This window comes from Podarcis gaigeae (assembly GCF_964106915.1).
Source record: "Podarcis gaigeae genome assembly, chromosome: 13".
In the NCBI taxonomy this organism is placed as follows: domain Eukaryota; kingdom Metazoa; phylum Chordata; class Lepidosauria; order Squamata; family Lacertidae; genus Podarcis; species Podarcis gaigeae.
In genome coordinates, this window is record NC_139689.1 from 37,566,217 (window position 1) to 37,579,668 (window position 13,452).

Here is a 13,452-nt window from a genome sequence, read left to right on the forward strand (position 1 = left end):
ATCCCAGGAGCCTTTGCAACTGCAATCCCAGAACCCTTTGCAGCAACCATTGAGGTCTGGGGAGAATTTTGAAGGTTGGGAAAAGAGGTTTGGAGGGGACGTTTGTGGTGGAATTTGGGGTTCTTTTGGCGGAGTTTGACTGACAGCCACCACTGCCACCATTCATGCCCGTCTGGTAAGTGCTGCTGGTTCTCCCCCCCCCAAGGGTTTCCAGAGACTTAAGAGGTTGTTTGCAGGCTTTTTAGATGGCGTAAGTGGAATGTCGCCTGTACAGTTTCCATTCTCCTGCATATATTTCCTTCACAGTATTTTCAGGGTTTCAAGAGAAAGAAAGAGCTCCAAATGTCTATAGTCTAGTGCACATGGTATAAATAAATAAATGCTTCCCGTGTTTCCTCAAATGAGTCCTTTTATCTTTTGTTCCCTGGCTGCCGTTAGTTTTTGTGTTATTTTGTTTCCTAAAATAGCACTTGGCTATCTATCTTTCTATCTATCTATCTATCTATCTATCTATCTATCTATCTATCTATCTATCTATTATTTATTGATTGATTGCACCACTTGTCCATATTTACGTTCTGGCACGTCTTCCAGCTCTGAGCTGCAACCACTTGCTCTACAACTCCCCACCTCCCAACTAATACCCCCTCTTTTTCCTCAGCCGCTATGTCCGTTTGAGACTTCGGAGGCAGCCTGTAGCTAATGGCAACAGCTAGGGAGCCATCGCACAACCTCCCTAGGCCTCACAGTAATGGCAGTTATGGCTTCTCTGCCATAATTTATGATTAAAAAATATCTGTATCATGTGTACAAATGGGTGGGCGGATGTCACAGTATAAACTCAGGTATTTGACCTTCCGTTATCTGTCTCTGACGGAAAAGGCAGAATGGACGCTACAAGTAGATGTATATAGAAGTATATTTATTTAGAAACTTAGAGCCATGCAGTTCTCTTCATCGCTTTCGTGGCAAGTGGGGGTTGTGAGGAAGCCTTCAGAGAGCCCGAGGGCATCCCCTCCAATATTTCTCCAATAACAACATTCTGAGCAGCTCACAACAAAAAATTAAAAACACAATAAAACATCAACCATTGAAAACTTCTCTAAACGGGGCTGCCTTCAGGTGTCTTTTAAAAGTCAAATAGTTCACATTGGACTGGGGGGAAGCATTCTTCAGGGCCAGGGCCGGATTTACGTATATGCTAAACAAGCTATAGCTTAGGGCCCCACTCTCTTGGGGCCCCCCAAAAAATTTTAAGGAAGAAAACCCTGGATGTACATTTCCAAAATATAAGATAAACATATTTATATAAGATAAATATAAGATAACAAATAAAATAAAACCTACATACACCAACAGTGTTGTGTGTTGTGCAGGCTCCTATGATGTAAGTAATGGGTCCCGCCTGCTAGCCTGCTCCCTAAAATATCACTGGTTTGCTCATTTCTATATATAGGGTGCCTACATTCTGCATGGACTGATTGCCTATTAGGTCCATAAATTACCATATAGCAATTTGTTGTTGACAAAGGATAGCTGGACATAAAGGGCCCCATTACCTTCAGTAGCTTAGGGCCTCATCAAACCTAAACCCAGCCCTGCTCAGGGCAGGCACCACTATGGAGAAGGCCATCTGCCTGTTTCCAGTGAAAATAGGGGCATCCTATTCCATCTGTGTGGTGTGATGGGAGCAAAAATTGTAGTGAACTTCATTCCCAAAACCCATAACAAACTACAGCTCCCAGAATTCTTTGGGGGAAGCCATGGGTTTTAAACGTTTGGTGTGGATGTGTCCTTTGTGCTCATCCTTCTTTGTGCAAAGACCAGGCCTTCTCTCCCCATGTTCCCATGTCAAAGTCTTGTATGCAGGTATCAAAACTGTAATTATCTGCTGCTTGCCCTACCATTCCTGGATTAGGAGATGGAGGCTGTAGCTTCCTGGTGAGCTGTTGTGCCCCAACTTTTCTTCTTGAGGATTAGCTCCTGTTACTTGCTAGGCCCCATGCTACAGTTCATTCATGTCCTAGTCATTCAATTCTTCTTCCGCCTCCTCCTTCTCCTCGCTTCACTTTGTGAAGAGAACTCACCAAAACATCCCCACGCTGTGACTAATTGTGTCGCAGAAAACATCAAATAGGTGAATGAGCCACTTCTGCACCCATGGTAACAACTTCCAGAGACAGTTTGTTTTGCAGGAGAAACAGCAAAGAGTGTTGTGGCATCTTACAGACTGGGACATTTATTATGACCTGAGTTCACAAAAGCACCTGCCATGTGCTGATCTTTAAGGTGCCGCAAAGCTTTTCCTTACCGTTTTCTTCCACACCCATCTTCTAAATGGCATTACCACGGAGGGGTTAGGAGTTGTTATTCAAGACTACAAATCCTCATTAAGCCTCTATGGTGAAATGACAATGTTTTTCCCCCCTGGATTAGCTCCAGAACATTTTGCAACTGCATGCTGGCAGAAATTCTACATGGCAAAGGGCAAGACGTTTTATGCATTTACCGGTATTTCTTTATAACAATATTTGTAATATCATAAAAAATATCAAAGCAGTTTCCAACAACTGTATACAAATAGGGACACACATACAAAAAACAATAACATCCAGGTTAAAAAAAAACCCACAAATACCAGAGAACATTAACTATGAAAGATTTTCTTAGTTGCCTGCATAAGCCTAGTGGCATAGAAAAGTTTTCAGCAAACATTGAAAGATAACATCAAAAGGCACCCCTGCATTCATGCAGTTGAAAGCACATTTTGTGGTGGTTTTGTTACTTGTGGCTTCGTATTTACTCCTGCCGTTTTTGTTGTGCATAGATGCCCTTCTCCAGGCAATTCATCCACAGGAATCTCTGGTCAAGGCAGGATGCATCTTCCAGGTGTCACTCACCTGTTTACTTGGCTGTATGATTTGTCCTGGCCCAGAGCAGATTTTGTGGTGAGCAACCCCACTTATTCCATTTTTAAAAATAATTTCATGATGTCGTCATCATTTATGAGCATTCTGCAAGCCAAATGACCATGACTGAATAACTTTATTGTTGTGATTTGAAGGGTTGAGTCCCCAGTTGTGGAGATATACAATATAAAATGCAATACATTTGGGAGTTCAGGGACATGTAAGCTTTTGAGTTGAAGGGCGTGTGCCTTCATTTTTAGTGCTTTGGCCTATATTGGCTCCCAGTATGTTTCCAAGCACAATTCCAAGTGTTGGTGCTGACCTTTAAAGCCCTAAACGGCCTTGGCCCAGTATACCTGAAGGAGCTTCTCCACCCCCATCATTCACCCGGACACTGAGGTCCAGCACCGAGGCAGTGGCGTAGCGTGGGGGGTGCAGGGGGGGCCGGCCGCACCGGGCGCAACATCTGGGGGTTAGGGTTAGGGGGCGCAAATCCACGGGTTAGGTGGCGCAAATTAGTTGCCTTGCCCCGGGTGCTGACAACCCACGCTACGCCACTGCACCAAGGGCCTTCTGGCTCTTCCCTCACTGTGAGAAGCAAGGTTACAGAGAACCAGGCAGAGGGCCTTCTTGGTAGTGGCGCCCACCCTGTGGAATGCCCTCCCCTCAGATGTCAAGGAAATAAACAACTACCTGGCTTTTAGAAGACATCTGAAGGCAGCCCTGTTTAGGGAAGTTTTTAATGCTTGGTGTTTTATTGTGTTTTTAATATTCTGTTGGGAGCCGCCCAGAGTGGCTGGGGAAACCCAGCCAGATGGGCAGGGTATTTAATATTATTATTATGGAACGGGGAACTTGTAACCAACTCCAGGACCACGCTTTATTATTTATTGCTAGCTTGGCCAGAAATAAAGAACAGATTAAGGAAGTGACAGTGTTCCCCTTTTGAGTCTCAGGGAAATGAAAGAGTCTGGGCCAAATACACCGTAAAGGCCTTGCAAAAAGGAAACTCTAATTTTACAGCACCCTGTTGATGCCTTTTGATCCAAGCTGTCTGCTAAGGAGAGCATTTCCTCCCCACCCCTGTTTTTTAAAGCACAAGTGTTGATCCTGCCCATTTAAGGTGCTGGATCCAACCCGGAAACCAGTTTCACACAAGACAAACGTGGATATGAGCATCTTTCCAACACGTATCACATGGGACAGCAACTGCGAAACGCAGGTGTTGCAGGCCGGTTTAGGCGCAAATTGGTTTAAGCCAAATATGTGAAAATGCCTCAAGACTTTTTGCATTCATTTCTCACTGAACAGCATTGCATGGCTATGCTCCCAACTGGCCACCAGAGGGCAGGCGCTCCCCCTGTTTCATCCACCTCCTTTGCTTCTCTGTCTCTCCCCCTCCCTCCCATTCCAAGCCCTGCTCAGCTGAGCTTTGACAGTTTCTTGCTGCAGCCCCCAAATGCTGGGTTTTCTGCCAGTCGAATTCCGTCACAGACCAGGAGGAATCTTGCGGGATCTGCTCATTCCTCGCCACGAGCCCGGAGGTGGCAACTGCTGAGAGAGAGGGAGCCCGGCAGCCGAGGGGAGAAACTGCTTGGGGAGGCAGAGCGGAAAGTTGTTGCCAAGAAAAGGTGGCGCTTTGGAGGGTCACAGGGATGCACCCTGAATCGCTGAAGATTTCATGGGGAGCCCTCGTCCTGCTCTGGCTGCTGCAGGAGGAGGCTGTGGGGTCAGCAAAGGACAGGCGAGCAGCAGGTACCACCCACATCTTCCGGGGACACTGCCACCCTCATGCGACACTGTGTGCAAAGTGTGGACAGAAGTGGGGTGAATGCCAGGGATGTGTATGGCAGAGAGCATGCGTGGGGGTGTGTAGCTGTGAGTGGAACAGGGATCCGGGCATGCTCAGGCAGCTTGAGAGGAGGTGTTGTGAGCATGCAAGGGGAGGCAATGGTGAATAGGGAGCAGATCTGTTCGTAGACAGGTGTGCGAAATCAGGATCAAATGTGATAAGGTGATGTGCAAGCCTGTTAACATTTACGAGCATGATGGATGCAGAAGTGCTGGGTGGGCATAGAGGTGAGGGAGTACATGATTCAGTACGTGCACAAGTGTACCGAAATTATTTGGACCTGCGGGTTTAGAGTAAGTACATGCCAGACAGGCATATGAAAGTCCTCCATCCGTGCAAAAACAAATGCGTGTGCATTCAGATGGTAGTGCTCGCAGCAATGAGTGTGAGCAGGTGTGCTGGTGCCTGTGTGTGCACTTGGTCGCGGCTGTGCACTACAATTCTGCACAGTTCTTGTGCACACAGCCTTGCAATGTTCCTGCGTAGCACTGTGCACATCAAATTGTGCTTCTGGCAATTTTGCACCGGTTTTGTAAACAGTTTGACGTGGTTTGCCAGGTTCAGCCAATTTTGTAAAGGTTTCCTTTTCTTCAGGTTGTTTTGGGTTGCGCTGTCCACAAGCGTTGGAAATCCAGCATGCCATGCTTTAACCCGCAGCAGGAGCCCACTGGGATTGGCTTCGCTGTGTGAATCACCCTTTTGAACAAGCATGTGGCAGGGAGGTTGCCTCCAAATGTTTCATCTGCAGAGCTGCTGCACAGACTCACCCCTCAGCAAATTGTGCTCCTGCTTACAGCCTTTGCCACAGGATACCCATTGGAAGAAAGTGGTTTTGTGTATTTGGGGTAGAGGCTGGCTGTGCACTACACTGTTTGGCTGGGGGCTTAAATGACAAGCCCACCTCCACTGGAGCAGAATATATATCAGATCCATGCAGAGATTTAAGACACATACAATATATTATTTCTAAAAGGCAGGCAGCCCACCTGATTCAATGATAAAAAGCATTGTAGGGACACTTCTTTTTAAGTATATGTTCTTCTATCCTGACGTTTGCCAGGATGTCTTGCACTTGTATGTATAGCAGAATATAAAAGTCCATGCCTGTGTGTGCCAGTGATCCCGTTATATGTATGTTTGTGTACTTCTGTCAGCCTAGTGAGTTTATGCAAAGAACCAGGTGCCGTTGTGTGTGACAACGATGGCAACCACCAAGTCCCATCTATGTGGCATTTCAGATCGATGTTACAAAACTGCCCAGCTAAATTCGCTGTGGGTGGTGAGAAATGGCAGCCAGCGCCTGTCATGAATCACTCAGATGAGTGGTTCATTAAGACCACAGTTTGGGCTAAAGGCAAAGTTGCTGGCCTCAAATGCAAGAGTCGTGCTGGCTGCCCTGAGGAGAACGCACCGGTTTCCTCGCTGCTTTTGTGTGTGCACGGAAGCAAAAGTGCAGAAGCGTCTACGTGGGCACTTTTCAGCAGGTGTGAATGGGGACCAGTTCCTCTGTGCATGAAAGCAGGATTCAGGCATGTCGGTGCAGCGACAGAGATGGTGTATCTGTGTCTTCCTGTGTGCGTGTGTGGCAGTAAACAGGTTTGCACTGTGCACACGGCGACAACAAGTGTGAATTCACTGCCTCGAGATGTACTGTGACAGCCAAGAGGTGTAGATGGCTTTAAAATGGGGTTGTGGAAGGCAGGTCTATCAATGGATTTATAGTCCTTACTGTTTCACCTGCTGGTTGTATCTGTAGTTTGGGTGTTTTTTTAATGGCTGTTTTTGTACTTTAATTGTGAACTGCTCCAAGAGCACAAAAGGGATGCAAGTGCAGGATAACTAAATGGGACCCTCAAGGTTCAGAGGCAGCTGGTTGGGTGTTCATAGACTCATTAAGTTGGAAGGGCCCCTAAGCACCATCCAGTCCAGCGGTTCTCAACCTGTGGGCCCCCAGATGTTGTCGGACTACAACTCCCATCATCCCTGAGCTCTGGCCTTGCTAGCTAGGGGTGATGGGAGTTGTAGTTCAACAACATCTGGGGACCCACAGGTTGAGAAAGGCTGAACCCTGCAGTGCAGGAATGCTGCCCACAGCTGTCCCTGGGTGGGCTTGAACCACCAACCTTCTGGTTAGCAGCCAGGCGCACTAACCCATTGTGCCACAGGATTAGGGGAGTGAAAGGCAACCCCTAGCAGTGGGAAATTGCCTCCAAGCTCTGCTTTGCAGAGGCAACTGAGTGATCATTATTGGAAACAGGATGTGAGGCTGCATGGGTTCTTGGACTGATCCAGAAAGGCTCTCCTTATCTTCTCAAATTGTGGGAGCTCCTATAGATGTATTGAACTGAGCAGTCATAGAGCGGAAAGGTGTCGTAGACTCCCTATGTTGCATTCACAAGGTGCAATTTGGAGAAAAGATACACACATTTTTGAACATACAGCCCTCCAAAAAAAAGGAGTCTTGTGGCACCTTAAAGACTGATTCATTGTGACATGCTGTTTTGAGGACTAGAGTCCATTTGATCAGATGCATAAAGCGCTGTTGTCAGTCAGTGTTGTACGAGCAGTGGGGCCAAAAGCCAGTGAAATGCAAGGGGGAAATTTGTGATTTGCCATATGCAGAACCAAGATATATATAACATGCCCTCCCAACATTTCTCCGATGAAAATAGGGATGTTGTTGTTGTTGTTGTACCCTGCCCCTCTGACTGGGTTGCCCCAGCCAGTCTTGGTGGCTTCCAACATATATAAAAACATAATTAAACATTAAGCATTTAAAACCTTCCCTATGCAGGGCTGTCTTCAGGTGTCTCCTAAAAGCTGTATAGTTACTTATCTCCTTGGCTGGGTGGGGAGGGGTGTTGCATAACTCCATACCATTAAAAAAAATTCTCCAATAAAAATAGGGACATCTTAAGGAAAAGCGGGACATTCCAGGATCAAATCAGAAACCAGGACAGGTTCTGTAAATCTGGGACTGTCCCTGGAAACTAGTGACACTGGGAAGGTCTGATATAATGTAAGAACAGATTGAACAATTCACAGAAGCCATTGTAATTTAGCTATGCTTTGTTATACTAGTTTCACACGAGTAGAAGGAAAGAAGCCCACAGTTCTGATTAGGTCCCGACTGAGTCTTATCAAATTTGCTGATATGCTTCTTGGGTTGAAGAATGAGGACTTTGAGGTCAGCAGCAGGATGTCCTGAGATGCTGAAATGCCCTCCTATATGAATGTTACCCTTGAAAATGAAAGATCTGTGTCTATTTATTTCTTTATTTGCACAGAGACAGACCTGTTTGTCTGACATAGACAGCAGAAAGGCACTCTTGGCTGGTGATGCCATTTTTCCTGTTTTGGGATGAAAGGGCGAACGAGACCCTGATGGTATGGAGGATGTTATTAGCTCCTGAAATAGTGCTGGCATCTGGGTTAATTGCATAGCTTTGCCCCTGAATTTGTATCTTTGCTAGGTTAGTGAATTAATAACCAGTTTAGATTAGGAGAGTTGCCTTTAACTGAAGAACAGACTCACCATTCAAGGACTGTGTGAGAGAAACGTCATTTTCCTGTGAATGAGCTACAGACACAATTGATGATACAGTGGAACAGTTTTAGCTGGGAGCTTATTATTATTTTTTATTAAATTTATATGCCACCCTTCATTTAGAGACCACAGCTTTAGGGGACAACAGGCCACACACTGTCACTTTATTTTCTAGGCCTGCCTTCATCTAGGGCAGAGATTTTCAACCTTTTTGAGTCCACTGCTTCCTTGACCAACTACATTCTTTCTGCAGCACCCCTGTGGGGCTCAGGAGCCCAGTTGTGTCAATCCTTGCCTGCAGAGCTGGCAGCCTCTCACCCTTTCTCCATCACCCTCCCTTGTGGAGTGTTCCCTCAGCCTCCTCTCCCCTCTCCTTGGGAGTCCCCCAGGCAGCCACCCCTGTCTCTGAGCTGCCCACCCCAAAAACAGGTGCTTCCTCACACTGCCCCACAGGGGCCTGGGACTTGTCTGTCCATCCCCAACAGCAAAGGCTGGTGGACTGGCTGGCTGGGCACCCTCACCTGCTTCCTTCAGCTCCTGGCAACCAGCACCCCCTGGCCAGCTCCAGAGGCACAATTTGCCTGCGGAGGCTGTAGCCAGGACTGCTGCATCAAACAGCTGTGCAAGCTTTGGGGAGGCAGAGATGCAAGAGGGCATCAGAAGAGGGAGGGAAGGAAAGAGGGACAGGAGCCAGTGTTGCCCATGGCACCTCTGACCATCATTCAAGGCACCCCAGGGTGCCACGGTGCACTGGTTGAAAACCACTGATCTAGGGAATTCGTGCCTGACTTGCTAGGAATTCTTTAGATTCTTTGGTGGGGACTGGGGTCCCTTCCAATTCTACAGTTCCATGGTTCTACTGTATAACTTTTAGGATATGTTCACATTAGGGGCTTAAAACACAGGGAGGTTGTCCCCGCCTGCATTTCAAGTCGCATTTGCACAGTATTGTTGTACAGAGAGGAGGAGGAGATGTTTTCACCTGACGCACATAACTTGGATTATTTCCTTGTCTCTGCAATTGCATGCTGAACTCATATTCACGAAGCTTCCTTCTGTTCATATGTGCACAAAGGCTTAAATACAAAGTGAACACAGCTTAAGTTTTCTAGGCCAGTTGAAGCTGGTTTCAGGGGGGAAACCCACACCAAACAGTCACATTTCTCAAGAAACTACAGGATTGGGGCTAATGGTGTGTGTATGCTGCTTCAAAAGCTAGCCGTGGGAACATACGGGAGAAAGCGGCAATGTGTTCATACCCATGGAAACTTCGGAACAGCTCATGGATGACATCCCCTACTTGCATCTTCGCTCTGAAATAGGCAAACCAGATGAATCATCGTTCTAGCTCTGCCTTTATTTTTAAGATTTTCAGCTATTAGAAGTGTCAGAGCCTGCCCCATGAGACAGCTGTCGGAGAAATGGACCTTGCTGGGTTCAAGACAAAGCTAGATATAGCTAGGAAGACAATTTCTTTGTCATTTTTTCCCCTTCTGATGCCTTGTGGTTGAGTCACACATTCATTTCTTTGAGTGGCAGCCTCGGGCCTGTAGCCGAAGAGTTTGTGGTGTGAGGATCTAACAGGGATGGAAATCAATGCAGAGCAGCCAGAACAACAAACAGAAAGATGTGTTTTACTGTTATTTAATTCTATCACTTCTTAGTGAGCAATTGAGGAGAATACTGTCTGTGGGCTTTTCTTTATGACCCTGTAAATTAAAAGCGTGGAGACTCACTGCCTTGATATGAAAGCTGAGAATTCAAGGAGAGGGAACTCACATAGTCTTAAGGAGGAAGAGGCCTCCACAAGCCCCCAGCCTCTGCAAGGGCTGCAAACCTGGAGAGCCTGATTCCTACTGACTTCCTGTTGTTTCAGCTTGCACTAAGTTTAATCCTCTTCTCAGTATACCATCGCTCACCCACATTTTGGGCGGTTTTTGGTTAGATGCCCTCAAATAAGGTATCCACTAGGCTTCACCGAGGCTGCATACACACTGCAAGGTAAAAGGTAAATGTCAGGTGATAGCGTGGTTGCTCGAGAGCAAACAGGCAAGACTCCAACCTGTCTTTTCCAGGCTTTTTTATCTGCACAAACTATCTTACAGTGCAGAGTGTCACAAGTCCATGTCTGCTCAGTCGCTAACAGAATCTGGGAGTGGGCGATCCTTATACCTTCCCCAGCATAACAGTCGTGTGACCCCCATCCTTCTCCTGCTCTCTCTGCGCGCAAACCTACTGCACAACGTGGGCGCTGGCAAAGGGGGACTTGCCTCTCATCCCCTTTGCTCAGGCTCGGTGTTGAGGCTCTTCCTAGCATCTTCTGATCCCTGTACCCCTTCCCCACTGGAGGCGGGGCTTCTCTCCTCGCCAGTGGAAGAACTGCTTCGCAAGCTCTTTGGAGGCTCCCTGTAACACAACTGCTCTTCCACCTCTCGCCTCTGAGCTGGTGGCAGTTCCCTGACAGTAAAGGTAAAGGACCCCTGGACGGTTATTAAGTCCAGTCAAAGGCGACGGTGGGGTTGCAGCACCCATCTTACTTTCAGGCCGAGGGAGCCAGTGTTTGTCCACAGACAGCTTTCCGAGTCATGTGGCCAGCATGATTAAACTGCTTCTGGTGCAACGGGACACTGGGACGGAAACCAGAGCGCACGAAAACTCCGATTACCTTCCTGCCACAGCGGTACCTATTTATCTGCTTGCACTGGTGTGCTTTCAAACTACTATGTTGGCAGGAGCTGGGACAGAGCAGCGGGAGCTCACCCTCTCACGCAGAGGCTCAATGGTTTAGACCACAGTGCCACGCATGTCCCTTTTATACACACTGCAAGCACACTCAAAGCAGCCCCCTCCCAAAGGAGCTGTAGTTTACCCCCTCACAGAGCTACAATTCTCAGGGTGATATCCTTTGAGGTTCAGTGCATGATGCTGCTATCCCATTGCCAGTCACGAAGCAAGATACAGCTGCCAATCTAGTCAGCTTCAGCCATTGTGTACACATGCCATCTTATCCTACAATCAATGGATGCTGAGCACTTGTTTTTTCCTACGTGGTCCACATGCAATCTAGGTGTGATGTATTTTTGTGTTTTTACACTGTGAATGTGAACCGCCCTGTGGTCCTCGGATGAAGGGCAGTATAGAGGATGATGATGATGATGATGATGATAATAAATCTATTGCAATTTTTTTGCCCCTGAAAAGTGCTTCTGGAGAAACTGGCTTTAATCTGAAAATAAAAGTCCATTGTAGGTGGATTCCCACATTAACCTGCAGTGTGTTCATTTGAAAACACCACTTTCTCCTTTGTTCACCTAGGGAGAGGAAAAGGTGTGGATAACCTAATCAAGGGGTGGACTTTCAAATGCATATTAATTAACAACACCCGGCATTGTGGGTGGCAGGATCTAATGATTCTAGATTGAAAAAAAAACCCACATTTTTCGGCTGCAGATGGGTTAGTGAGTCTGTTTTCAGCTTCTGTGTGTCATATTGCAGTCAAATCCAACAAGGCATATTCTTGCCAGTTAGTAAGCTTAGGGTCAACTGACCACAGAGCTGTATTGCTGATAGGCAGAGATTCAGACTAAATAAATGTAACTAGGGGAACGACTATCATATAATTGTTCATCACCTAAGGAGCAATGAATGAACAGGACTTTTGAGGGAGCTCTGCAAAAGTATCTCATCTTCATATCCTTCTGTAATCAGAGTTTCTTCGTCCAGGTGTATGTGAAATTTCAGGGCCCCTCTTTCTTGGAAAGCACCTGAACAATTTTAGTACATCTTTCAGCAAGTCAACAAGGCCAGAATATCTTTTCATAGACAGCAAAGGTTATCTGAGTCAAAAACAACTTGGCATGCCGCGTCACTTTAAAACATCCCAAGTTCGCCCAGATCCTTTGCCTGCAGCCCAATTTCAGCTGGAAAACCATGTAAACAGGAAAAGTCAGCAATGCATGGCCAGCAGGAATGAGTCTCATGGTCCTTTCAGTGTTTGCCTGTTTCATAAAGTCTGTCTCAGCTTAATATTTTCACGCCAGGAAATGAGAGGGAAAGCAGCCAAACCATAGAGACTGACTTAGCCAAATGGCCTGATTGGGAGATGAAAGATAGGTTGTGACATCATCATACTCAGAATTCTGTCCCCCTCAAACAGCAGCCAATGAAGTGAGGCAGGTTTGGCAAAATTCTGAATGCAAATGACGTCACTTCTGTCGCATCATGCATTTCTTCCATGAGATGTTACCAAGGAAAACAGAATATTTTGTTGTTGTTTTCTCGTCTTGCCGTTTGCCGCTCTGTGATATTTTGCAGGAATGCGGTTCCATTAGTAAAAATATATATGGTTGTGTACGCAGTGATTTTGTGAGGGGTGGAGAACCGTGCCTGTTGCGGCAAGCTCCTTGGAAGTCGGACGGGGTGTAAATATAATCAATAAATAGGAAATGATGTTATGCTGATGTTCAAAATAGCAGAAGCAATGGTACAAAACTCTTCTTGAGATGCATTTTTGCAGTTGGAGAGGACAGCTCTGGTGTCGTACAAGGTGCTTCGGTGAGGTCAAACACCCAGTTACAATAACTTTTTAAAAAAAGAAAAATCTACTCTTTTACTCTCAGGCTGTATACACACTATATCTTTAAAGCACATTCTTTCCCTTAAAGCATTATGGGCACTGCAATTTGTTGAGGGTTGGTAAGGGGTAAACTACATCGCCCAGAATTCTTTGAGGGAAAGAATGTGCTTTGAAAGTGCTGCGAAGGTACAGTGGAGCTTCTAGTTATGTATGTCTCTGGAGATGTAACTTTCAGGTTACGAGCGTGGCAAACCCAGAAGTGTATACTTCTGGGTTTTGCCGCATGCGCAGAAGCGGTGCCTCTGCCTACGGACTTTTCGAGTTGCAGACGTGCCCCCGGAACAAATTTATTTTTTATCCGGAGGGTCCACGGTATAGTGTATGCACAGGCTCAGGCTTGCACACTTATAATCCTAGAATTGTAGAGTTACAAAGATCTTCTAGTCCAACCCTCCGCAATGCAGGAATCTCAGCTAAAGCGCCCATGAAAGAGGGCCACCCAACCTCTGCTTAAAAAGCTCCTAATAAGGTGAAATATACTTGGAGTCGAGAGTGGATTTCATGCTCA

The 13,452-nt window shown here is 46.5% G+C and overlaps 1 protein-coding gene and 1 long non-coding RNA gene across 3 annotated transcripts in view; one reads left to right on the forward strand and one right to left on the reverse strand.

Moving 5' to 3' along the window:
* The first annotated feature begins 4,324 nt into the window (after window positions 1–4,324).
* PLXDC1 (plexin domain containing 1) overlaps window positions 4,325–13,452 on the forward strand; it is a 62,368-nt gene continuing 53,240 nt past the window's right edge. For both annotated transcript variants that reach the window (XM_083709532.1, XM_083709533.1), the window contains exon 1: window positions 4,325–4,664. In XM_083709532.1, the coding sequence (XP_083565658.1) occupies window positions 4,565–4,664 (100 nt within the window). In that variant the 5' untranslated portion in view covers window positions 4,325–4,564. The remainder of the gene's footprint in view (window positions 4,665–13,452) is intronic.
* LOC310830299 lies at window positions 9,937–12,394 on the reverse strand. The gene is made up of 2 exons (XR_014557558.1): window positions 11,940–12,394; window positions 9,937–10,302 (listed from the first exon to the last, which is right to left on the reverse strand). It is a non-coding gene; the product is annotated as an uncharacterized lncRNA (long non-coding RNA).